General features: G+C 39.5%; 5 protein-coding genes across 8 annotated transcripts; 3 read left to right on the forward strand and 2 right to left on the reverse strand.

Annotated features, from left to right (window-relative positions):
- Positions 1 to 391: 391 nt before the first annotated feature.
- LOC147281324 (PAP/OAS1 substrate-binding domain superfamily) lies at positions 392 to 6810 on the forward strand. The gene is made up of 9 exons (XM_086249323.1): positions 392 to 1043; positions 1538 to 1723; positions 3281 to 3373; positions 3727 to 3909; positions 3988 to 4090; positions 4172 to 4354; positions 4708 to 5882; positions 6014 to 6420; positions 6512 to 6810. The coding sequence occupies exons 1-9, from the start codon at positions 789 to 791 to the stop codon at positions 6570 to 6572; spliced, it is 2646 nt and encodes an 881-aa protein (XP_086105449.1). The 5' UTR covers positions 392 to 788; the 3' UTR covers positions 6573 to 6810.
- A 1650-nt stretch (positions 6811 to 8460) lies between these two features.
- On the forward strand, positions 8461 to 12450 carry LOC147281325 (putative serine/threonine-protein kinase WNK5). The gene is made up of 6 exons (XM_086249325.1): positions 8461 to 9311; positions 9889 to 10154; positions 10244 to 10625; positions 10897 to 11239; positions 11368 to 11700; positions 11804 to 12450. Exons 1-6 carry the CDS (start codon positions 9210 to 9212, stop codon positions 12289 to 12291), a joined length of 1914 nt encoding a protein of 637 aa, XP_086105451.1. The 5' UTR covers positions 8461 to 9209; the 3' UTR covers positions 12292 to 12450.
- Positions 12451 to 12763: 313 nt separating this feature from the next.
- LOC147281326 (2-oxoglutarate (2OG) and Fe(II)-dependent oxygenase superfamily protein) lies at positions 12764 to 14309 on the forward strand. 4 transcript variants are annotated; one of them, XM_086249018.1, is made up of 4 exons: positions 12764 to 13356; positions 13441 to 13765; positions 13855 to 14003; positions 14123 to 14309. In XM_086249018.1, exons 1-4 carry the CDS (start codon positions 12926 to 12928, stop codon positions 14169 to 14171), a joined length of 954 nt encoding a protein of 317 aa, XP_086105144.1. In that variant the 5' UTR covers positions 12764 to 12925; the 3' UTR covers positions 14172 to 14309. The 4 variants fall into 4 exon arrangements, with proteins under 4 accessions (XP_086105144.1, XP_086105143.1, XP_086105142.1 ...); XM_086249017.1 differs by having other exon boundaries at positions 13855 to 14260; XM_086249016.1 differs by having other exon boundaries at positions 13441 to 14003; positions 14123 to 14239.
- Positions 14310 to 20748: 6439 nt separating this feature from the next.
- On the reverse strand, positions 20749 to 22334 carry LOC147281327 (transcription repressor OFP4-like). The gene has a single exon (XM_086247567.1). The coding sequence runs from the start codon at positions 22240 to 22242 to the stop codon at positions 21019 to 21021; it is 1224 nt and encodes a 407-aa protein (XP_086103693.1). The 5' UTR covers positions 22243 to 22334; the 3' UTR covers positions 20749 to 21018.
- Positions 22335 to 24811: 2477 nt separating this feature from the next.
- On the reverse strand, positions 24812 to 27211 carry SAUR21 (ARM repeat superfamily protein). The gene has a single exon (XM_086249336.1). The coding sequence runs from the start codon at positions 26986 to 26988 to the stop codon at positions 24919 to 24921; it is 2070 nt and encodes a 689-aa protein (XP_086105462.1). The 5' UTR covers positions 26989 to 27211; the 3' UTR covers positions 24812 to 24918.
- Positions 27212 to 27396: the final 185 nt, after the last annotated feature.

The raw sequence follows: 27396 nt of genomic DNA on the forward strand, positions 1-27396 counted from the left end.
GTAAATGGGGAGCTTAGTTACACCTGACCCAGTGGAATAATCCCCTTAGAAATAATTTTTTTAAAAATATATAAAGTGGAGCATTTATATATGGAAACAAAAAAAGATGGAGCATTTATGTTGTTTTTTTTTTTATATATATATGAAATCATTTAATCGGGAGCAAAATAAACCAAGGTGATGAAACCGTGAAGGGAATGGACTATGGAGTCGGGGGGGGGGGAGGAGTAGGTGGAACACGTGCCAAAAGGAAACAAGTCCCGATGTGCCATGGTCCATGCCCCAGGGTTAAAACTTGGAAAAGTAAAACGTTGACGTTTAAGCTCGAAACGGTAAATCGGAAGAGGGAAACACAAGAGAAAACGGAAGGCGAGGTGAGAACCAAAGAAAGAAACGAGAGAGAATCAGACAAGACTTCAACGACAGATGCTTTTATATGTTTTATAGTTTTCGCTGAAAAAGAAAAATTGAAAAAACCTAAACATAAAATCGACAACCCACTCATTACTAAGCACTTGGGATCTTTCATCTGAGGGAAAAAAAACCACTCCGTCTCCCGATTGCAAACCGCTGTCGTTTCATTGCAATCAACACGTCGTTTTGTTCGTCAGTCTTCCGTGCCCATCATCCCAACAATCTGATCGAGATCAAGTCCCATTTCTCATCATCAACCGTCGATTTCCAATTCGATTCGTCGCCGTCGTCATGCTTGTACGGTCAATAGGTGCCGTGGCGTGAGGTGAGGAATTCAGGCCTTTTTTGGTAATTACGTGAAATTCGTTTTATTGATGGGCGATCTTCGGGAATGGTCGCCTGAGCAAAGCAGCGTCGTGTTGGAGGAGAGGCCGTCCTCGTCATCGTCCGTGTCGTCATCGCCTTCGTCGTCAAATCAGACGGCTACTATCGCCGAGTACTGGCAGAGAGCCGAGGAAGCGACGCAGGGGGTTATAGCTCAGGTGCTGCCCACTGACGTGTCCGAGAGGCGAAGGCAAGCGGTCATTGATTACGTCCAGAGGCTCATTCTAGGTTGTCTTGGTTGCGAGGTTAGCATTTTACATATATGCGCGTATTACGTATAGATATGCATACACCTGTGAACGAATCATCATCATCTTCAAGTTGAATTTAGTGGTTTAGGATGTGTTAGGAAACTGCAACTTATAATTAAACATGTACAGGCCAAGCTTTGTGAACATTCCATTGTTTGAGAATTACAGGAGGGTGTTTTTACAAGAAAAATGACTGCTAATTGAAGCACTCCTTAGTTTAATTGGTGTAAATCAGCATAAAGTTTGGACCTTGAGTTTTGTCTATAGCTAATCCAGTTGATTGGTTAAATTTGGTTCGACTTGCTGTCTATGACTACCTAGGTCTTTTTGGTTCAATCCTCATTACTTGTCATACATGGATTCATATAGCTAACTTTCGTGTAAATAGCTGAAGTAACCATTTGGGTCGGCAAACCATTAATGCAGATAGCTATGTGATCTTTGGTTAACCATTGATGCAGACTGATTTATACTCAATTTTGTTGCAGGTGTTCCCATTTGGGTCGGTACCTCTAAAGACCTATCTGCCTGATGGAGATATTGATTTGACTACTTTTGGTGGTCTAAATGTTGAGGAGGCTCTTGCCAATGATGTTTGTTCTGTCCTTGAAAGGGAAGATCAAAATGGGGCTGCTGAGTTTGTGGTGAAGGACGTCCAATTAATTCGGGCAGAGGTTTTTAGCTTTCACCCCGTCTTTCATCAAGCATCAGTGGTTGTGTCAAACTTGTATCATATCCATTTTTGCTTCCTTTAATAGCCATGTAATTTTATTTAAGGTATATCCTGTCAATAATCCTTATGTTTTCCAAGAATGATGGGAATCGGCTGGGTGGAAACTGGAAACGTATTGACATGCATGGACCTCCTTTTCACAAATATCCAAGCCTATAAAGATTGATCACACTCTAAAAAATGACCAAAGTTTAACATAATTTCCAAAACTGTAGAGGCTTGTTACCTGGCATGAATAAATGAAGGTTTTATCATTTTTTTGTGGGTACTATTTGTGAGAAGGAGGCCCATTCATCTCAGTACTTCAACACCAGGCCCATTCCTGTCATTTTGAGAAATTTGAGGATTTGGAGTAATTTACCCTTCTATTTATATTGCTTCTTTATATTCTCAGTTTATTGCTGTTTTAGCTATGAATGGTGCTTAAAGATTTATTATGGTAGGAGGAAGCTACTAAAAAATTATCATTCTGCTCTCACTCATTTAAAGTTACGTCCTTCGGTCATCAAGTTTCTGGATTTCATGTAGATCTTCTAAATGCACCACAGCACTGATCAAATGGTGCGGACCTAGTCAAAGACTCAAATCCCTGATGCCATTGCATGGCATGGCATACAGCTATTACATATCTAGTTGAAACTTTCTAAAATGGATATCGTGAAAATAGACCAAATAACAATGTAGAGAGAGGGATTGATTGAATAGGGCAATGACTTACATAGGTAAATTTTATAATGGGACCATGGTTGTTGTCATATTATCCCATACCTTGAGCAGTGTGCTTTACTCTTCATAAGATAGGGTGGGGTTTGTAGATAGCCAGAGAATATGTTTTTTTTATTTATGTAGTAGAAGATGAAGGGGGTCAATTAGTTTACAAACAGTGAGCTATATATGTTGCTTCTGATTTGAATTTGCTTGGGCATACTCTTAGTGTTCAGTGTTGTAGGTGTTTTGATGGCATTGTCATATTGCTTCACAAAACCCATATCAGCTGTTATTTTGTCAGTACAATCTTTTACCATATTTGCATCTACTGTGTACCAATAAAGCCCCTGAAAGTACAAAATTTTGAGTAAATTTATGCTTGCATGTTCTATTTCAATTAACTTGTTATCTTGAGTCCCTTTCACTTGTAAGGCACGACTTCATTGCATACATGAATGCACACACAGAGAGACACATACACAAATACACAGGTACGTAGATGAATGAATTGGTAGATAAATATAGTCTTATCTGATATCTTATAAATCTTACTGACTTGAAACTGTATGGATTTCAACTATTGAAAAATTGACGGCTGGTATAACTTAATATTAATGCTACCCGTGTATGCCCAGTAAGTTTATGTTTTGAGTGCTAGTATGTCATGCAATTTCTTTTCCTTTAAATTGAAGTTCATTAAATGCATGTTTATGAGGTTATTTATTGTTCTTATTCTAATAAGTTAACTTTTGATTTTCCTTGGTAAAGAATATTGGGTTTCTTGTGGCAGGTTAAGGTTGTAAAGTGCCTTGTGCAAAATATTGTGGTTGATATTTCCTTCAATCAGTTAGGAGGGCTGTGTACATTATGCTTTCTTGAGCAGGTAGTCTTCCATGTAAAGCTGAATTATAAATGTAGTTCAATTCGTTACATATGAACTGAATCAGCCACCAGATTTAGTTTATATAAATGTAATTGGAAGCTCTGCCATTTCCGGTGCAATTTTGTTTTGTTGTCTTTTGTAGTAAATATATGCTTTAGAACTGATAACCTCGAAGGATGGATTGGTACACCTGTTGAGTGGTGACTCCACCCTCTTTTTCCTTTTTCAAGCCATTTTATAATTTTTGCTTTCGATCTTTTTGCTTTGGTGATCCGAGTGGTTTCTGATTTTTGCATTTGTACCCATGGTGCCTTTTTCTCCTAATCTCATACCTGGAGCTGCTTATTGTACAGGTTGATCGCCTCATTGGCAAAGATCATTTATTTAAACGCAGTATTATACTGATTAAGGCTTGGTGCTATTATGAGAGTCGAATTCTTGGTGGCCATCATGGTTTGATTTCTACATATGCTTTGGAGACTTTAGTTCTGTATATCTTCCATCTCTTCCATTCATCTTTGAATGGTCCTCTAGCGGTGAGTGCTTGAAGGATTTAGCACTACTATGCCACACATATATGGTGTAAATTTAACTCGTTTTTCAACGTTGTATAGGTCCTATATAAATTCTTGGACTACTTTAGTAAATTTGATTGGGACAACTATTGTATCAGCTTGAATGGTCCGGTTCGCATATCCTCACTTCCAGAACTCTTGGGTGAGTGGCATCTTTTTGCATTTGTGCCATGCTATATGGGTGTATGTTTTTAATTGAGATTATTTACTGTCCTTTTTGCAGCTGAGACGCCAGAAAATGGTGGGGGTGAGCTACTGCTCAGTAATGATTTTCTCAAGGGATGTGTGGAAATGTTCTCAGTTCCTTCCAAGGGATATGAGACAAATAGAACATTTCCGCAAAAGCATCTTAACATAGTTGATCCACTTAAAGAACATAACAACCTTGGCCGGAGTGTGAGTAAAGGTGAACTTCATTTCCCAATCGACCTCTTATATTTTTCTTATTTAGCATGAAAGAAATATTGAAGGTTCTTGAACTAATAATGCAAAACAGGTAGGCACCATCCTTGTATTAAATATTCAAATTAACAATTTTTTATGATGGATTAGTTGTCTAAATAACTTTTATTTTCTTGTGGAAATATTTATCTACTTGTGTACTGGCTTAAAGATTAAAATCTGGTTACATCTTAAACTGATCAGAAATGGTTCTTGAAGGCTCATGAGATTATTGCAGTTGAGAAATAATGTCATTTGTTTTCGGTGGATCACATTTTCCATTGACTAGTTGATGATAACCTGCATTCCTACATACAGGAAACTTTTACAGAATAAGGAGTGCTTTCACATTTGGTGCTAGAAAACTAGGGCGCATCCTTTCCCAGCCAGAAGGAAACATAGATGATGAGATTCGAAACTTTTTCTCAAACACGTTGGACAGGCATGGCAGTGGACAGAGGCCTGATGTCCAAGATCCTGTCCCACCGTCTGGATATGATGGGTTCGGTTCTGCATCGTTATTAGCAAGTACAGAGTCACAGGAAGATCAGAATATTTATGAATCAGAACCTGCCAATTCAAGTGGCATGATTGGGGAATGTGGGTTAAATAATGAGGGATCATGGCACGGTGGAGTTGCAAATGTTAAGATACCTGGTCTAGCTGGGAACGAACAACATAAAAGCAATATGAAGGTGGCATCCCCAACGTTTTCGGAAACTGACAGTTCTGCTAATGGAATTGCTGTTTCGGAATACCGTCTCATGGGGGATGCGAAAGACCTTGCTACCTCTCGATTTCAAGGTCTTACAATTTCAAATGATGCTCAAAAACATTCCCCATCCAGTGATGAGGTGAGTATATCTCCTTTAGGTAAAGCACAACATGCACCTCGTCTCTATTTACGTCACTCATCAAATGGAAACGGGGGCATCAGTAATGGAAATCAAGAACATCAACTTCCAGAAAGCCTTGGTTCTGCTGAGAATGGGGATGACAACCAGGATGAGAATCAGTTGGTTTGTAATCATGAGGTTTTGTCTCCTGTTGGATCCAAAAACCATTTTTCACGGTTGAGTTCTGTTGTGGGTTCCTCTGAAGACTTCTATCCTAGTTACTCTGGTTATGCGATGTCAAGTAGCACTGCTGGAAGTCCTAAACCTTTCAACTCTTTATCAGATCTCACTGGGGAATTTGATAGTCACTTATGTAGTCTACAATATGGCCGTTGGTGCTATGAGTATGTGGTAAATCCAGGGATGTATTCCATGCCGCCTCCAATGCTCTCACAGTTTCAGAGCAAGAAGTCATGGGATGTAAATCGACAGTCAGTGCAACTCAGGCAGAATGCATTTTCCCAGATGAATGCCAATGGTCTTGTCCCTAGACCAGCATTCTACCCCATGAACCCACCAATATTACCAAATGGTGCAGGCTTTAGTGTGGAAGAGATGCCAAAGCCACGAGGAACAGGAACTTACTTTCCGAATACGGTATACTCATTCTAAGCCTCTGAAATGGATTTATTTTTAGGGTCGGATTGCTGTTTATCTGGTGTTAATTTGCTGTTTCTCTTTCCAGCTAAATGTTTCAGTTAAGTGCTTTTATGCATAAAATTTTGCAGAACCATTACAGAGATAGGCCCATGACAAGGGGAAGAAGTCAAGCACCAGTGAGGTCTCCTCGTAACAATGGTTATCATGTGACACCACCTTTAGAGAATAATGTACCCGAGAGAAGCAGTCGTGAGTTGTCACAGGCACAAATGTCACCTCATAAAGGCGGGGGAAAGTCTGGGTCCTCAGATAACTTCTCTGGTTCCCCTAGAAGGAAAGCATACCCTTATGCCAATGGTTCAACGCATCCCTCTGAGCAATTTGTGGAATTTGGGTCAATTGGGCATCTACCATCGGAGGCACCCGCGAGTGGCAGGCAAACAAACTCTGGCTCATCTGTCGGTCAAAACTCAAGTGCCAGCCAAGCATCGCCAGGGATGCAGATGACAGCTGAGTTGGGTACAGAGCAAGATAGGTATGAGAATTTCATTGTTTTTATGAATTTGTATCTGCCACTAGTGAACACAATAGGACTCTGTTTAAGCTTTTGCTGTTTGGACATGTAGGATTGCTGCGCAATCATACCGTTTGAAAGATGAAGACGATTTCCCACCTTTATCGGGCTGACTGCAGCATCAGGGGCGGAATAGAAGAGGGCCATGGCCCCTGCAAACTTTTGAAAAAAAAAAAATTAATATAAAATGTAGAATACTAATGTGTTGAGCATGCTTGTCACTTGTAAATACATTTTTCTTCTCTTCTATTTTATTCTTCGATATAGTTAAATCAAATGCCACCTAACTCAAATTCACAACATCATTTGGATATCTTTATTGTTATGGGTAATATGAGCCTTGTTTTTTTATTCGGTTCATTAATTCTGAATATGTGGCAATACCCTTTTGAATCCTCAAAGTATGTTTAATGCTTTTATCAAACAATGACAATGTGTTAATTGAACATATCATCCAGAAGAGAAAATAAACAGAGATTTTCAATGTGGAACATGATGAATAATATTTTATTGAGCGACAAATTTGGAAAACTGTATCAGCACATGATGCGTAGTATTTTGTTTTTCTAAAATGAATTATTGTTTTAATCTACAATAAAATACTAATGGGTACTTACATGTTAACAAGCAAAGTCTACCAAACATTATAAATTAATCACGCATGGAACAACACTCATTTTTGATAAAGCATGGGACACAACTTATGATGTCAACAAAAATTTTATATTTTTGAAGATCAGTATGAGGCAACACCTGTATGTATACAGAGAAAGGATAAGAATAAAAAGGTTGGTCGGACTCTTTCAAAAAAGATGGATGTGAATATTTAATCAAAATGGAAAACCTGAAAATGAAAGATTGCAGCTTTGTCAACCATTCAATAGTGACTAAATCTTACATGGGCATGCCCAATGCATCTCTCACATGAGATGGGTCGCACAAACACCCATGGAAGAGTCTCTCTTCATTAGTGCCAGAGCTGAAAAGGAGTACCGTAACCATATATGCCTAGGTTTTAGTCCCACTAGGCTAGCAGCTCCACCTGAGGAAGTATACGTACACATATAATTGAACTTGATGACATATATATGCTCTCCCCTAACTCTAAAAATTAAATCAAACAACTGAAAACCAATGAGGTCAAAGCCCTGCATCTACCCTAATAAACTACTTGGAGATTTTTTTTTTTTTTTTTGTTAATAGATAATTTGTTGAGAGTATCTCGTGTCGAGAATATGAGATTTAACTTTAAAATATAAGGTATCAGACATCTCAACTCATTGCCGTTAATTTCAAATTGGATGTTCAGACTTTTATATAGTCTAACATAATATATAAAACGTTTAGAATAAAAAAAATTTATTGTTATACTTGAAATTTTTAGAATTTCCCTCATTAGAAAGTCTAAACTTACAATATATAATGCACTGGACCTCTTCACTCATATCATATCGGCATCACAACCGTTGATAACATAACATGTAAAATATCTAGAAGAAGAACATTATCCAATAACAATTGCATATTAGATATTTTATGTCGCAGGGTGAATTAAAGCCTCTCGAATTAAAGTCCTGGCATCTGAGTTCTGAACCCTTAACTGCTGAGCTAGGAGAGCTAGTTGCTCGATACTGTGCAGTGTCCATCACATTATAACCTAGACAACCTCTTTTCCCAAATACAATCACTGACTTATTGACCATAAATATTAACCAACACTGCCAGTAATAATATCAATATTACTGCATATATGTTTTGGAGTGTGGACTCCTCCAAATACCGTCAGCTCCGTTATATGGGGCCGGGGGAACCCAAACAAAAAACAATTTAGAACAAATAAAAAAACAAAAAAATTTAAAAGTCCTCCCAATTCTCTTTATAATACACACCATCCCAGTATATTCCCACCAGCAGGCAGCAGCTGCTTGATCTTTTTCTAACCATCTTTGTTGTTTGCACACAATTATTTGCAGGGTACCCCTCATATCTTTCCAAACTTGAAGGTCTCTCTCAAACTCAAACTCAAACTCAATCCCAACTTTTTCCCCCTTCTGATTCTCTTTGGCTTGATCAATCTATTTAGAGTGGCTCTTACAACCACAAATGGTACCATCAAAGCGTAGCCACAGATTCTTCAAGTTTAGGCATTCAATTAGCCAAGTTAATACATGCGTAAGTCCTACCTATGATCATTTCATTTTCTAAAGTACTTTTAGAAATTAATCCTCCTCCACAAGCTTTCCTTCTCACACAGCTAGTGTAATTAGCTAGCTAGCTTTTAATTTGTCTTCAGCACATCTATACTTCATTAGTTGACAAAAAATATTCTCTCTTCCCTACCACAACCACCTCTTTAACAGTTTCCTCCATTTAGTCTTCTCCCCAAAAAAATCTTACTTAGAAGGATATATATTTTACTCTTGTCTTGGTCTTAAATACTTGAGACAAATTAATGGTTGCTAAGAAGTACGAGATTTCAGGTGGAGTAGTGGAAATGGGTTGGATTATGCTAAGTGTTGATTACTCGAGGCTTTTCTGGTTGCTGTTTCGGGTCTTCTCCTATGAATATCATGAGGGAAAGCCTCGGATCTTCTAGCAGTTAACCTACCATTAAATTCTCACTTACAAGCTTTCATACCATATAATTAGTACTAGCTAGTGCGCTCTTGAATTATTAAGTAGTTTATAATTAACTAAGGCCATACTAAATTTCGCCGGAGAGTTTCCGGGGTTTGCTTGATTTCTCAACCATGAACAACAAGACCCGGTTAGGAAGCTGTTGCGCCGATGCAGCCAAGCCACAGCCTCCTCCAGGATACGTCGAAACAGATCCATCTGGTCGCTATGGACGTGTAAGTAGTACTTTCTCTCTTTTTAAATGAGGTCTCCAGTTCAAATTTCATTCTACGGATGTGGTTTTGAGTTCTCTGTGATACATGTACTTAATTTTTCTTCAAAATTCTTTTAGAAGTTGATGCCATAGTTGACTTAGCGGAAGATGTAAAAATGATTCAGGAATTACAAAATATGAGGTTATTACTTGTTTCTGCTACTGGTCAACGATCAAGTGTGAAATATATGGTATTAATTTGGTTTAAAATGAAATATTAAATATTGTGTTATCCAAGATTAATTCACTTGTATATTTTAATTAGCCAATTGGATGATGCACCTACCTATTCTAACCTTTGTCCTGCCTATTCATGGTGTAAAGAGACACTTCCTGTTCATAGTTTGTTAGAATTAATATAATTGGCATTGTGTGGGGAGAGGTCAAAGATATTATATATTATTATGTAAAATTATGAAGGAACTACCGTAATAGAATCAGCGTGTAATTAATGTAAGTGGATGGATAAATCCATCGTGACTAGCAATAATTAAGAGGGTACGTTTTAATTTCGCTCTAATTACTTGTAATTAAAGCAGTTCAGGGAAATGCTTGGCAAAGGGGCCATGAAGACAGTTTACAAGGCATTTGATGAGGTCCTCGGAATGGAGGTGGCTTGGAATCAAGTCAAGCTTGGTGATGTCCTCAGTTCACCAGATGAACTGCAGCGCCTATACTCCGAGGTTCACCTCCTCAAGAACCTCAATCACGACTCCATCATTCGATACTACGCCTCTTGGATCGATGTGAATCGAAGAACATTCAACTTCATCACTGAAATGTTCACCTCCGGCACCCTCCGAGAGTAAGTAGTTTAACCACACAACATATAACAACTCATTATAATTATAAGATGAGACGAGTTGTAAACTCAAACGTCCTTAATTTAAACAGTTACAGACAAAAGTATCAGCGAGTGGACATCAGAGCTGTGAAAAGATGGGCCCGACAGATCTTACATGGGCTGGTTTATTTGCACGGATACGATCCACCAGTGATTCACAGGGACCTTAAGTGCGACAACATCTTTGTGAATGGGCATCTTGGACAAGTCAAGATTGGAGATTTGGGCCTAGCAGCCATTCTTCGTGGGTCCCAACATGCCCACAGCGTCATAGGTACACCTGAATTTATGGCACCCGAGTTGTACGAGGAGGAGTACAATGAGCTTATAGACATATACGCCTTTGGCATGTGTGTGTTGGAGATGCTCACTTCAGAATATCCCTACAGCGAGTGCTCCAATCCTGCCCAAATTTACAAGAAAGTCACTTCTGTAAGTTTGGTCTTCATCAATGTGAACATGTGACATTTTATTTTGGTAATTAATAATGGAGTTTCGTGTATGATTACAAACACATCTAATGGTGGAGAATCTATATTTTAGTAGTGGAAAAGTGAATCTATATTCTAGTAGTGAAAAAGTAAACCTGTCAACATTTAAGAGTTAAAAGTATATTTGTATGACATTCAGTATTTGTTTATATGGGTAGAATTTTCCTTAACCATAATCTAATTCTTAGTTTCTATCTAATTATTACTTACAGGGGAAGCTACCAAAAGCATTCTACAGGATTGAAGATTTGGAGGCTCAAAGATTTGTGGGGAAGTGTTTGGAGAGTGTCTCAAAGAGGTTGCCAGCACATGAGCTCTTGCTTGACCCATTTCTAGCATCTGATCATGATGGAGAGCTGCTGCTGCCCAATACCCCAAGAATCCCAATTCCGAAGTTGATTCCTGGTGATGGGATGATGGTGAAGGAGGAGCTAGTACCAATGGCCTTAGGGGCTGACTCGAAAACGAAAAGAAGCACAAACATGATCATCACTGGGACAATGAATCCAGAGGATGATACAATTTTTCTCAAAGTTCGACTTTTTGAACAGGATGGTACTTCCCCAACCCTTTCTTTTCTACATGTGTGCCATGACCAAAATTAGAATAGACCTTTCAAAGTTTTGAATATAATCTATATTTCTATTGCAAATTTTTGTGAGTTAATGATGGTTTCTTAACAGGTCATGCTAGGAACATATACTTTCCCTTTGACATTGTGAGCGACACTGCGATTAATGTGGCAATAGAGATGGTGAAAGAATTGGAAATTGATGACTGGGAACCATTGGAAATAGCTGAGATAATAGAAAAGGAAATATCTTCTTTAATTCCAAGTTATAAGAAATGGGGTTCACCCAAAGATTATCATCCTCAGCACAGCTTTAGCTATGAAGAAGAAGAAGATGGTGATGTTACCCACCATCCTTTCTACTCTGTCTCCTCCTGTTCTTCCTCCCAGTGCAGCTCTCCCTGCAAGACCCAATGTCCTTGTAATGGCCAAGATTGGCTTCAAGGTATATGCAAGTTTTGGGGTGTTACAAATGCCTTAGATTTTTACTTCAATTAGTAGTCATGCATGGCTTCATTGCATTTGGTCTGATCTTTTTGTTAATGCAGGTGATCTGTTTATCAACGATGATGCAAGTTCTCAGAGTTCTCTGAACTCCTGCAACTACTCCAACATAAATTACTGCTCAGGCAATGAAGATGAACATGACTTGATTAGTCCAAGAGGAGAACCCTCCTCCTGCTTTGGAAAGACTCAAAAATCTACTAGATTTTGTCCTTCGGAAAGCAAGAGTACTACTGCAAATTATTACAAACATTGCAACTCGAAGCACCTAGATAATCGGAGAGCTTACGAGTTAAATCTTCATCACCAGCATCATTATCATCAGCAGCAGCAGCAGCAGCAGCAGCGAAAATTACCCAGGCTGCGGTCACTCATTGATGTTCGCAGCCAATTGTTGCACCGGTCACTGGTTGAGGAGATCAACAAGAGGCGTTTGTTTAAGACTGTTGGGGCTATTGAGAACATTGGATTCCAAGCACCAGGAGGAAGTGGTGGTTTTCTTGGGAGGTCCTCCAAAGATGCAGATCAATAGGGCAAGGTTTTAAGAGGCAGAGTTGCTTGAGACTTGCAATGTAGCTAGTGTGTGTTTATGTAAGTAATGCTTGTAAAAAATTTTGAGCCTTACAAGAATGATTTTAAGGTTCATTAGAATAACCAATGCAGACTATGCCTTGGGCAGTGAAGATTTTCATCACTTTCCTCAACAATTAGTGTGGTTGGGTCTTTTATGGATTTAATGGGCCATTGGCATTTGTTAACAGATGGGTCAGATAGAAAGCAGTAATTTCCCTCTAACTAAGCTTTAGTTATCAGAGTAATTTTAATCCGCTATTCTAAGCATCTCGGTGTACACCGTCATGTGTGGTATTATTAATTCACTATAACAAAATGCGGTTGCGTTTTGTGCCATTTCACCATAGGTGGTTCGGAGGTCGGTTCCGCGAACCGATTCCACCCCTAAAATTTTTTGATCTCTGTAAATTACAGAGATTAAACTCACTGAGTAACTGGCATGCCAGCATGGGTCCCGCAACACCCAACTCCACAACTCAAACCAACAAGTCCAACGTGCACGCAATCAATCAAACTAAAAGCATAAAAGTGATCATGGACTGATCAACTTCACCAATCACCAGTACTCATCGCCACTCTTATTCTACGCCGCCATGGCTAACATGCGCTCAAGGAGCCGTGCAGCGCCACCTCCGTCTCCGATCCCAACCGCCAAAGGCTCGCGCTCTGCATCCAACGAGACCTTCACGCAATTCCTCGACAACTGCCTGCAAATCCCCGACCTCGCATTGCCGCCTTCTCACCCTTGCGCCGCCGGAAGTACTCGTCATCCCGTCCCCGCCGGCATCGATTTCCGATCACTCTCCACCGCCTCAATCGCGCGGATTCTCAGCTCGGCCAGGGATTTCGGCGCGTTTTGGATCAGTGGCCATGGAATTTCGGCGGAGGAGCTGAGAACCGTGGTTCGGGAAGCGGAATCGGTTATCGGAAGCGGTTTCGTTGAGCGTAATGGGAACCGGGAGGAAATTGTATGGGTTCGTGAACATAGTAAACGAACCGAATCGGGCGGAAATGGCGACTTTTGGTAAGCCGACCCGAAACTCTTATATATCGGGTCATATGAACCCAAGTTTAATGAAGTAGTTATTTTGTTCATCTTGATATGCAGCAAAAAGATGGAGAAGGTTGCAAGTAAAGTTGAAGCAATTGCAGAAGAAGTGAGTGAAGTTTTGATTGGAAATGCAGAGGAGAAGAGAAGTGAAGGAGGGACAGAGTGGGTTGTTAAGTTATACAGATACAATAATAACAAGCAAGAAAATTGTATGGAGCAAAACCCATTAAATGTTTTACAGAATGAGATGGATGATGATCATGGTTTATGCCTCTACCTTCCACTTGAGCATTCTCTATTTCACATCCAATCAGAGCGAGGTCCATTTTCTTTTTATGCAGGTCCAGAGAGTCTAGTTGACACTATTGGGAAGCAGCTTCAGGTAATAGTTGACTGGGCTAATTGGGCTTGCTCTACTTACATGCCCAAAATTTACTTTGTTTTTCTCATTTTGCATTTGGAGCCTTGCAGGGATTTAAATGCGTTACAGGGGAAGTGGTGTTTGTACCATACAACAGGGGAAGCCAAGACTACTCTTTCTTCGTACAATCAAAAAAGAATCAGTCAAAGAAAGCTTCCATTGCTGATCAAGTCCTCATTGCAGTCATCATCTGTTTGCTGTACAGAATTCTTGTGTTTATATATACACACTACATTACAACAACATAGATACAATTGCAGCGGAAAATATTCTTTTATGCTTTTGGGTTTTGGGTGATATATATTGATTGGTTTGCAGGATTTTTCTTCTTCATTTTTATCAAAGATCTTATACGAGGATACAATGATGTACAGTGTGGGATCCATGGCGTGAAGGGTTTGGTTTGTTCACAGAGAATTAAATATTTTGTCTTGCTGCTTTCATTTAGCGAATGATGTTTTGTTACTCAAATATTGTGGATTCCCTATGAATCGCAAAAAATATTACATGGATTATGCAATAAAATTTTTTGTTTTCTACTCATCCTTGGGCTATCTTATTTATAGGTGGCAATTTTGTTGATCCCACTTGTATGGGCTAAGCTGCCGAGATGCTATTTATTGTTAAACCAACATATATGGGCTACACTCTAGAAGCCGATATCTGCAATTATGCATGTCAACTCGATCAATAAAAAGGAAAATTAAAAAGACCCATTGTCCACCTTTTAAATCCCACAATTTTTATTTAATAAATATTTCCAATTTTACCCCTAATTATAAAAAACAGAAAATCAAAAAGAAAACACAGCCCCACCCATCCCACCAATGCTATATTTGTCTCAACTTTTTCTTCTAACCATTTTGTCTCAACTTATCTAATATTCATACATGAGACTCTAAAAGAAAACGTAAAAAACACATAAAAAAGAAGATAAATCTCATACATTGGGAAACAAAAATAAAAAAGAAATAGTTGGGGAATTAAGTATTTTCCAATTAAAAAATATAATGATCCAATAAATCGATCTATAAAGCTTGTTCTTGTAAAATCGATTTCTCAAGGAACGATATCTAAGAATTCATGCATATATTAGTTCAGGATATTTTGTTTTTTTTTTAATTAGGACATATAAGATTTGGGACACTTGGCCAATAGACGATGGAGGAGTCCAATCCTGGGCCAAAAATAAATTAGGGTTGATGTTTGAAATTCCAAAATGGTTCGCATGAGGCCCATGATAATATTTATGGAAGTCAGGCCCATAGTTGACAAGATGCACACTTTAAAGGCCCACTATACAAAGAATCCCATAGTTGATCCATTGTTCATGATTGTGCATTTTGGAAACTACGAAAACAACATTACATGAGTTGGATATATTTTCTTCACCAAAGATTCTTGATTGATTGATATATTTATTGGGTTGACTAAACTAAAAAGAGTGAAGCTTCGTTTGTCATGAATCATGATAATATGTGTCACGCTACTCTTACAGTTATTAGGTTTTGTTTGGTTGAGATGTCACTACTAGCCAAAAAAAAAAAAAAAGAGATGTCACTATTGGCGACCCCATAAGACAAAACAGGTTAAAGGTTTTTGTGAGTCCAGAATTAATTAGATTGAATGTTCACATCAAAGTACCTTGTATTACGGGTAAATCAGAGAATCCAACTATAATCCCTACACTTTATTGTGGTTGAATTAATTTCAATCATTTCACGTATTAATTCACCAATCTATATCAACTAATCTGAAATTTCATCTTGACTAAAGTGCTCTACCCTTATTAAGTAAACCAATTAATTGGGGGCCCATTTTTTCTCCTATATAACAAATTATGCATGCTCTGAATCCCTCTAACAAACATGTGATCGCTGACCTATGAAGTAAAAATGAAATAGTACTGTTCCTCCTTGTATAATATAGGAAAAGTCCTAGCATTCAATGTATAAGAGGATTATGCAGCTTTTACTAATTAAACCCAAAAAGAAAATAAACATAAAGTGCACTGGAATATTTCAATATTAGGTTCAAAATTTAGTTAAGAATCAGCTTATAATTATAATAAACATTTAGTTGCTTAATAAGACTTGCTTTTGGAGTTGTTAAAAAATGAGTAATTATCAATGGTTAATGTAATGTGTAATCAAGATCATTCATGCATGGTAATTTAATTACCATGTACACCCCTTTTCCATGTCCCTAAAACTCTAAAAGCAAAGATCACCAGCCACCGACAAGTGGGAGCATATAAAACTATTTGTGATTGATCACTCCAACCAGTATTGAATGATTGGATACTGTATATACATAATACATCAAGTACTATAAGACCCCCCAAGAAAATCATGAAATAGTTCCCAAAGTACATACAATTCCCATAGGAAATCTTGAGGTTGATATCTGCATGCAGCCTCACACTCACATTCACCACATACCCATATGGATTCAACTGCTACTTTTGTGTTTGGTAGCTGACTATAATGACGTGCCCAAATCTTGAGCCCAAATGTCGTTTTCGTTTGTTTCATTGGGCGCGCGCAAGTGGTGGTGGGGATGGTAAAAATTAAGTTTTTGATTTGTAGATGGTAAAAAGTTAACAACAGTGAGATGAAATTTGGGACTACACTACAGAACAACACAACACGACACAAGAGACAACACCATCTAGAACAGACATGCGCACGCACATGAGAGCTTATAGTCAGCTAGCGTATATACTCTTTATTTCTCAAAAGATTTGCTGTCTCCTTCTACACGTGGTGCATTTGTCTTATCTTACAACATATATAAATGCATGGTAACTTGGACGACCAAATTAATTTCTTCTCTTCCTTGGGCTACGTACGTAGGTGTGCCTAAGTGATCGAGTTAACGATCCTCACATAATTAACGTACGTTAAGTAGATTTTAGAGTAAAGTGTATAGCAATGCCATGCTAGCTAGCTAGGTCTATATGTTTGTTACTCAGTTGCTTGTATTGTAGCCTTGTAGGGCCGCTCTACCAATAGGACGGTGAAGGCCCATATTAGTTAAAGAAAGAATAATGTACGTAGGGATGAATAGTGATGTCAAAATTCTTGCATATATATATATAATTATATATATATATATAATGAGCAATCCACATCTCATCATGACAAATACGGAAAAGTCTAGCTTGTTAGGTTCTCATCAAATGCTTGTAGGAAGGATCCATCAACGATCCATCTTGAATCGCAAAATTGCATGTGTCGATAAATCAACCTCATCGATTGACCCGTACGTCAATGATCCTTATGCTTTCAGGAATTAATGATCATGTGTTCATGTCCTCTTTTAATGTGTCGGCTTAACCACCCATCGATAACATTTAATGACAACCAATATTCTTCTTATTTGTTAACCTCTTTGAATGGGTTGAGTTCAAACACATTCGGATCGGATAAGCGAATTTTTGTGTGGATTTTGTTACTAGTTTGTGATTCTGCTGAGAGTTATCCATCCATTTTCGACTCAGAATTTCCTTCATAATGTTTTTTCATCTTTGGGGATTTTAGTATTTTAGGATTCTTCTTGTTAATTAGTTTTAGTCTTACGTTGTTAGGGCTCATGTCATGTTTCAAAATTTGAGTATTTGATATGAAATTACTGAGCAATTGGTAGAAAAACTCATCACATTACATTTGTTCATATATCTTAAGGTTTAACATTTTCAATATTGATTGAATATACTCACTCCAGTTGTTTGGTCTAACAATATAGAATATACTCTCAACAACATCATTTGAAATATACATATGTATCTTTTGTACGTCAAAATGTCAAATGGTTGAGCTAGAAACAGTCATTCACGCATTGTACAACATAATGTAAATGTATATGAATAGAGTATATCAGTATTTGAAAAGTGTTGAATAGAGTAGTTGTATCATGTGTATTCAATCTTACTGCACTATGTGTTCTATTTATTTTAAAAATTTATATTTGATATAAAATAAGATACATACTTATATAGTATTAGATGTCGTACAACGCGTAACATCACTACCCAATCAAGAATTTCTTGCCTATGTATGCATAACTTAGGTAATGAATTATATATAAGCTAGAAAACAAAAACAGAACAAGAAAATGTATGGGACTGGCATGCAACAAATTAGAGGACAAGGCAGTAGCTAGATAGTCATCAGTATTCAGTAGTCATGCACACGTACGTGGTGTATAGATTTGTTAATTAAACGCACGTATGCTGTGCAATAATTGAAATATAGGGTGGTAGCCCCTATGATTGTTGTGCCTTGCAATCACCAAATGAATAATAAACTAGCTGAGGCCTGAGGCCTGTCTAGCTACGACAAATATATAGCTCAGAGGCTCAGCTACGTGGTACATAACATGACAATGGCGACGACAAAGAAATTAAAACAAACCCAGAATCTACGGATATTGTTGTGCTGATTGTATACGCCATCGACCCTTTCCTCAGTTCCTGTCCTTTGACTGTCTTTCCCTTGCGGCTCGCCAACACCCCCTGCCAACATTTAATCTCAACCGTCCACTGATGACTGATCCATCGTTGAATCATTGTAAAATGATTCTCTATTCATATTCATATTATCTTATATACCCAGAGCCCATACCTTAAATATCGGCTTGTGGGGTTGGCTCAAGATTGAAAACGTAACGTGCTCATATATTATTCTACATTTTAGGCCATTCATTGAAACAACAGTTCTGGTTTTTTAATCAAGGAAATGAGTTTTATTAGATATGTATTTAACAAATTTAGTATGGCATTCTTTAGTGTCTAGAATTAAATTGGATAGAGTAATTAACTATATTTAATATATATTGAAGGAAGAATATGAATGACTTGCACGAAGAAAATAGATTAATCAAAAGGAATTGATATCTAAAATACACACCAAATTTAATCATTTAATATATTTAATCTAATTTTAAGTACGAAACAAAACTTACGTGTAATATTATAATTGACGCGGGGTACACTCCATGTACAAATAGTTTTTTGTTTCTTAGTTGCAATCTTTATACAATATTTCTTAATTGCAATAGGGTGGGAGATCGATAGTAACAGATGCATGCACTAACTTTAATTTTCTCTTGTTTTTTGTTGTTTTGAGGCGATATCAACCAAAGTAGTTACATGTTTTATCCTATTCATGATTTAAGAAATATATATATATATTGACATGTATGTACGAATGAAATTTACATAATGTTTTGTTGTTCTTTTCTGGTTATTATGTGATCCAAATAAAATACATTTGTGGTTGCAGAATTTCAAAGGTGGTGCCAGTGTGTTTTGTTGACTCTTCAACAATTTTCTATCTTACATGTCCTAGTCTTAAAATAAATAGCTAGGCTAGGTAGCTGTAGCTAAAGTTTTGGTGGGTTAATTGTTACATCGAACTTTTACCATGCCAATATACTGTTTTGGTACATCTTTGTCTCGCATTCAATTTTTAATGTTAACCCCAAAAGAAGTTATTATATATGGAGCTCTTTTAGCTCTTGAACTGAGGAGGGAACAAAGACTAGGCCTTTCGGGACTACTTGCCATTTTCTTGGTGGTCTGCAAAAACAAAGCGTTTGGGTTTCTGTAAGCTAAGGCTAACAATAGTCCAATTTAATATTGCAATGCGTGTAAGAAGGTTTTGTTTGGTGGGAGATTTGTGATAATAAGGGGTTAATAGTCATAGCAATTAGTAAAGCTTGTCGTGATTCCAATTGCAAAATTCAAAAGTCAATGGAGAATAAGCAAAGTCTTAATTAAAGTCTTGTTACAGAAATAAATTGAAACCGCAAAGTTAGGGACTTGTACAGTTGTACGAATAAATTCAATTAAGATAATGCATGCTCTGCTTTGCTTTTTCTCATGGCAAGTGTGTGAAGCTTGAAACTCATTGTCCCAGAAAGACACTACACCAGTTGTGGTGCTTTCTTTTCATGGATTGGTTAAAACTGTTACTGCCACACAAAAGAAGTCATTTAATCTTGCACAAACTGCAGGTCCCATATCATAAAAAAAACATATACACAGCAAGCTCACCAATAGTTGTGTCTTTCACCAAATCATTCAGTCAGGTCCATATATATTAACCAAACATGAAATCCTCTTTGATAGCCTGCATGATTCTCTTTTAATAAATTGCCCTGCATCCAAGGCTTGAAAGGTTACATTGCTTTTGAAATATTCGAAGTAACTTTACTTTCAACCAAAAAAAAAAAAAAAAAGAAGTAACTTTTACTTTTTGAAAAATCAAAGTTCAACAGTTCACATAGGGTCGATCTAGGCTCTATAACAAAGCTTTTGCAATGGCCAGTCCCAGCAAAATTTGAATCTCACAGTCCCTTTTTAATGTTAACAAAATGCTTTCTAGTTTTTAAATGATGTATGGCTCTTCAATCACCTCTGAAGCAACTGAACTTCTGGCTTTTCCTCTCTTTCCAGAAATGGGAGGCAGAGTCTGAAGGCTTAAGAACAAAGTGCCAGAAGGAGACCGGGGAAGAAAGACTTGAAAACATGAATGTTGTCCTCAAAGTGTATCTTCTTTTTGGAGGAAAAAAAAAAAAAAACAAACAAAATTAAGTTTGATGGGATAAGCTGTCAGTGATCTTTTGTACATGGGGATGGGGTCCTCCTTAATCAATTTTTGTGTATAGTTTCCAATATCATACCCAAATTGGTCGGGTCCATGAAAATACTCAAATTCAGATACCAAAAACTATGCCCTCTTGCTTTCTGTGGGATGAAGACACAACATAACCATGACACAAGATAACAACACTCACACACAGTCACACACCCTTTTACCATTTGGTCCTCAGAAAGATTGTCACTAACTTTAACATAACATGGACAAAACCCCATTTCCAATTTCAGTTACAGAAAGACAAGAAACTTACCTTGTCAAGATTACATGTCAATAACTACATGGTCTGAAGTCTGAACAGATAGGAACAATATCTCTATAAATTAGTTCTTGTGAACATAACTAAATTTTGCTAAAATACACATCTTTTTTTTCTAATTGCAATAAAATTCCAGCAAGAACATTTTCATAACTAGTTGATTGTCTTATAAAGATTGGAAATTGGAACTTCTGCATGCATGTTTGGACTGTACTCAACTAAAATAACATGTAGTAAGAAGATTCATTAGAAACAGACAAAGATATACAGTTCAGTTTTGGGGAAAATTTTAATTACTTGGACTGAATGTCAGTGAGATCAAGCCAGATTTGCTTGAACACCTTGATAATGAGCTCATGGTATTCATCTGAATTCAATGAAAGATAACATGCAAGAAGATCTTCCAAGTCCTTTGATGCCTTGATGTTGTTCTCCATAATCATCTCCACCATTGACTCCCTGAAATCCCTCTGAGGATCAAACGAGGACTTCACAATTGCAAAGCTATCAGAGAGGCTCTTCTTTGATGAAGTCGAAGACACATTCCTTCTTCCATGGCCCTGATTAAGCCTTCTGCTTGCAATTCTTGGAGAATTAAGCCGAAGCCTGACTCCTGGAGAAGCAGTACTCGAAGAAATTCTTCTAACAGAGCTGGTTCTTTGTTGTTCTTTGAGAGACCCATCTTCATTTCTGTCCTGAAATTTAGCAGAGCTTCTTCTCTGCCTGCTTGGCTCCTTGTTGGTCTCTTTCTTCTTCTTCACATCGCTCACCATGTCACTGAATTTGGGTGGCTTGGTTATAATTGGAGCAAGTTCAAGCTCGGAAAACGAATATAACCCATCTGGTATATCCAATTTCCTACTCAGAGACGCCTTATCCACGTCGATAACGATGTCCTTCTCATTAGCATCGACACAATTAGAGCTTGAGAGTGAAACCATACCATCAAATGTTTCAGTGGCAAGGACACGGTCGCACCTGAATTCAGGTTCATCATGAAGCACTGGTGGCTCTGGTGAGCTATCAAAACCTGAAGAAGAAAAAGACCAGTACTCCGGCGGGGAATCCAATTTGGCCCAAACGGATTCAATGGTTGCGCGGCAGCTACAACCGGCCGAAACAGAGGAAGTGACAGCAGGGTTAGGAACAGAGGACCTGGTGTTAATTCTTTTGTGGACTAATTTCTGTTTGGAAGATTTTCTTGGTGGGTCATGGAATTGGGTGGTGTTTGAGGCTTTTGGGTTTGTGGGGGAGGAGTTGTTGAATCTGTCACCTGGGATACCAAGCTCTCTTGTGAAGTAATAAGATTTTCTTGAATGAAGACATTGATGGTGGTGGGGGTGGTGATGGTGGGGTACTAATTGCTTTGGTTTTGATGTTGTGGTTGAAGCAAATGTGGGTTGTTTTTTCTTCTTTGAATGAGAGGTGGTCTTCTTTCTGGGCTTGCTCATGTCCTTGAGCTTGTAAAACCAAGAATTGGGCATCATATCTGATAAACTAAACTTGTAGTTACCCATAACCAGACACCACCTCTGTTTCTCTCTTTCTCTCTGTAATGTGTGAAAGAAAGAAAGAAAGAAATGTGTGAAAGAAAGAAGTAATAGATGGCTTTAGCACTCACTCTCTCTCTCCTTTTTGGAGTGCTTATTGAAGAGTCTGAAGACAGATAAATAAAGGGCAGGCTTTTGGAAATTTGGAGGTAAAGGGTATGGTGGGGTCCACAAAGCAAGAGGAAAAAGTTATTATAAAGGAAAGGGAATTGGGGCCAGGTTGGTAAATTGCCATCCTAATCACCAACCCAAAAACAAATTTTGTCATCGTATAATGATTACTAATTTGTTTACTTCTTTAACTGCCCTGCTGTAAGGCTGTAAATGATTCTCTAATTGAAGTCTAGGCTGTATGACTGACTGTGTGTGGTGTGTCTGTGAACTGTGTGTGTTATTTATCGTGACTGGAGGTTTTTCTCTCTCAGTTATCGTACTACGGCTTATCAGGGTCTTCCATATTTTTTCCAATTACCAACCATTCTGTCAAAGTGGCTTGCATGCAGATGCAGGGCTGGGCCCTAACCAAAGGGGACCCAATGTGATTTCCTTGGCCTCTACATTATCACATATGACAATTCACATAATCACATACTACCTCGGGCAGCTTCTATGTTAGAATGAGTACCCTTGGGAACCTTGATAAGATTTACTGCTCATTCACCTCCATAAGTAACAGACACACAATATACAATTTTGTCCTACAATGGCATCAACTCACTCAACTCATATCAAGCAGCAGTATATATATGTCCAAATTTTTTATTATTGTCAATCAAATTCAAGGGATATTTTTTGTAAAGAACAAAAAGACAGAAAGCTTATAAAGAAGCTTTTTTCCCTGTGACTCGGCATTATATATACCTCCAAGATAGAAAATTGTGAGTGACCCATCAACGTAGATTGTATATCAGTTGTCTCTGCTCGCATTATATGTACTTGTTTTCTTCCTTGGTGCTCTGTTTTTAGTTGTTGTTACTCTCCTTGGGCTTTAATGGGGGGGAAAATGGCCCATGTGTGTTCCATCATCCAAATCCAACCCAAATAGAAAGCCCAGCAGCCCAAAAGTAACAACAAAATCCTCCATGAAGTTCAAACTCTAAGAGCAGATGGACAATTTAGGCTCAGATAAGGCAGCTGTTCTCTTACTCCAGCTAAGCAATCATGAAGAGCAAATGGGTTTGATAAGAGGCTTGAGATAACAAAGTAGTAGAACTATGTCTTGTGTGATGTTGGAGGCTTAACCTTTCATTTTCCGAATGCCAAACATCAATCAAAAGGTGACCCATGATTCATGATAACGATGTTTATGTCCAAACGCGTTGTGTAGTTTTTCAGTGTTATAGTATGCCATATATAGCTGAGTCAAGAAATGTACAAAATGCAGACCTACACTACACATTAAAGCAGATAGCAGAGAGCAGAGAGCAGATCGAGGACGTTCACGCCCACCTTGCTTTTCTCGGTGGCCAATTCCTGAAGACGACCAGTCGATCGACCGCTACTGCATATATGGGACATTTTTGTAAGGCTACAGAGAGTGCTTAATGCCATGCATGGGTTTGCTTCACATTGAGGGTTTCAGTCCCATAAAATCTGGTCAAATGGTCCCCTTTCTGAGTGGGTCTGAGAGCAAAAGGACCAAACCACCAACAGCGAAGTGGGGCGGGGACCAACTGGAATTTTGTCCCTCTCAGGACATGTAGTAGTTTATGACACTTGTTTGTATGTGAGGGGAGGACAAGGAGATAACTCCAGGCTAATGGCTATATATATATATATATGTGTGTGTGTGTGTGTTAATGTATTATCCTCTAGTAGATGTGTGTGAATAGTGAAGGCCTTGCCAGGGAATGTTGGTCGAGCAAATGCAGTATGGCTAAGACAGCCTAGCCTTGGGTCCAATTTAGGTTGAGCCATCCATCGCTGTCCTCAATTCGGTGGTAAGATCACGACAAAAGCCCATTACACTTCACACTTTACCGCCCCAAATAAAGCTAAAAAATGAAGCGGCCCTTGTAGTAAAATTCGAGCTTGGACTTGGGCTGAGCACAACTCATCAGAGGAAAATTCTAAAAGTATCCATTGTTTGCTTTCTACACTCCACGTGTTCAATCATTATTGTTCGCTTTGTAAGACTTCTCATATATATTTAGAAAACAAGCAATGGGGTTCTTTTACAATTTTCCCTCATTGGATTCTCCGAATGGACCGACTCACCATTTTGGTTCTTAGATCAAAAGGAATGTCTCGCTGAACACGGAAACTTTAATGGAAATAGGCAAGAATGTGTTGGAGATTTTAATGGGGCGGTCACCTTATATCTCTTTGGTCATGTTCATCGTCTACATATTACAAACCACTTTAACCCCACTTCACATGTTACAAAAGAGCCAATTAAGCTGGCCTTCGTGGCCAAAAAAAAGAAAAAGAAAAAAACGCTGGCCTTAGTTCATTTGTCTTCTACTTTGTAAAGGAAATGCACGACCAAAAATAAGATGGTGAACAAAAGAATTTAATGTGAAATGGAAGAAAAATATAAAGAATGAATGAGATTTTCATCTATCGCACGTCGGTACGTACAAGAATTTGAAAAATTACTATGAACATACAGTTTACAAATTCAACGAAACGAAAACACCAAACTTAGCCGACCACCACGGTTGTTGTTGTGGATAAGTTGACAATGGTGGAATACCCCTCCACCGCCACACTACTATCCAAACCCGCCGCCCATCTTCTGAGCACCCTCAACAACGAAGCCGCTTTCCTTCTCGCTCTCACCGTTCCTACCCCCATTAACTCCCATATCACCCTCTCAATCCCCGGTATCGACGCCAACTCTGCCACCATCTCCGACCCTCCCTTCCTACAAATTGTCACCAACGTCGCCGCCGCGCTTTCCCTCGCCCTATCCGACCCTTCCCTCAGCGCCCCACCCAACTTCCTAATCGCCCCATACGCCGCCGTGATCGCCACCATCCCGCCGCCTCTCACCACCACTTCTAAGATAGTCGCCGCTTCTTCCGGCAACACCTCCATCACTTCTACGGTCATCTCCACCACCCCACCCTCAACCAACCTCGCAACGGTCTCCCTTTCTCCCGCCAAATTCAATATCGCCACCAATGCGTCTCTTTTCGAACTCACAGGCCCTTCATTTGCCAACTCCACCAATCCCTTGATGAGACGTGGCTTCCTCCCCAGTCTCTTTCTGTACGCCTGCACACCCGATAAGCTAAACACCGTAGCCGCCGCGTTCCCTTTTGCCTCCCACGTGGCACCCAAACGGAGCACCTCGATCACGCCGTTTAAGGCGCCGTCCGTCTCCATGATTCTTGTTTTGTTTGCTTCGAGAATGGAGAGGTTTAAAATGGTCGTCACGGCATGTACCTGCAGATTCGGGTAGTCCCGACTGACGTCCGAACCTAAGTAGCGTACGAATAGAGGAATGGCTCCAGCTTCGGCAATGCAGGCGCGGCAGTCGGAGTCCGTCTTGGCGAGAGTGCGAAGCTCGTACACGAGGGCGGTGGCAGCCTCCATTGACTGAGCCACAGACAGCAACGACAGTTTACTAACCAAAAACGACGCCGTCATACGCGTGGCTTGTAGAGCCGCCTTGTTCTTTTTGACGGCGTTGACTTTGTCTTTATTCTCCAAAGTCTCAAAAGGGATTCTCTGCTCACGGCACCACATGGCGATTAGATTTTTCAAAGCACGGTTGGGGATGAGTTCCGTGTGGGCCAGGGTCTGACCTGTCTTGGGACATGTGTTGTGTCCCGACTCGATCCACAGCTTGATTGACTCTCGATCGTACGTCTGTCCCGTCGCCACCGCCACCGGTTCCCGCATCAGCTCTAAACTAATTGGACACCGGAAGTCCACCGGATAAGACAACTCCGACGAAGATTTTCGGCGGGTTAGATCGGAGGTCGGCGTGGAAGCGCCGAAGAGAACGCACTTGGCGTAGCGAACGAGTCCGACAAGAGCGAGGAGTTGCGATTTGGATTTCTCGTCGGGTTGGTTCTGAAATTCTTCTTGCAGACTCTCGAGCTCTTCTCTGCAACTTGAAGAATCAGAAATCCCTAATGTAGACAAAATCTGAGAGAGCTTGGAATGGTCGGGAACGATTTCCTTCCTGAGGCTATCGAGCATGGAGTAGACCTCGAGGCGGAGACCGTCGTCGGTCGGATCCACGAACGCTTCGGCGGTTCGCGAGCACTGCGATCTGAGCAAGACGACGAGCTCCTGGACGTCGTCGGTGAGGCAGAGGTCCTTGATCGGAAGAATGTCGAGCAGAGTGGAGAGGTCGAGGGTGAGCTCGTGGAAGCTGTTGGCGAGGGATTCGTTCTGGAGGAGAAGCCACATCTTGCTGCCTTGGGAGGAGTCCTCAATCAGAGCTTGGATCCTCTGCAGGAGGATGTACATTTCTTGGAAGCAGAGAAGGGCGGAGGGGGAGAAGACGGTTACGGTTACGGTTACGGTGACGGAGTTTCGAGAGAGGTCTTCGAACATCAAGGTCAGAAGCTTGAACTTGCGAATCATGGAGAGCGAGGTTCGTCGGAGAAGGAACCGGATGGGTTCCAGAGATGAGATTTCTTGGCAGAGCTGGAGGAGAGACCGGAGGAGGCTCTGATCGGAGAGCTTCGGAGAGATGAAGGCTCCCGCCGACGGCCGACGTTTTCTTGGCGGGAATGCTTCTGGAGATATCGCCATCAATGAATGAATTGCCAAAACTGATCGAGAGGCTTTTGTTAATACGAGGAACAAGGAAGGGGAGGTTAAGCCTTTCAAGGTTGAGTTGGAGTGAAATTTACACAAACAAGGAGATTAGGAGAAGAAGGAAGGTGGGTTTTGGTTCGGTTTTGTATTTTATATGGGAAAATGAAAAATGTGAAGGGTCATGGTTTTTGACCGTTAAGTTTTGGGATGATATTGATGCCGTTTTACTAGCACACAACGAAACGTAGTGCGGCCAATTGGAGCCGTTGGATCAAGTCCACAGGAACCAATTACGACAGATGATCATCAACAAGTTGATGCTGGGTTCATGGTTTTGTGTTTCCAACTGCCGCCGCCGGCAGTTGTGTAGTATTGGAACGTGTCTCTCTTTTTTTTTTTTAC

This window comes from Dryas octopetala, chromosome 6 (assembly GCF_963921425.1).
Source record: "Dryas octopetala chromosome 6, drDryOcto1.1, whole genome shotgun sequence".
In the NCBI taxonomy this organism is placed as follows: Eukaryota; Viridiplantae; Streptophyta; class Magnoliopsida; order Rosales; family Rosaceae; genus Dryas; species Dryas octopetala.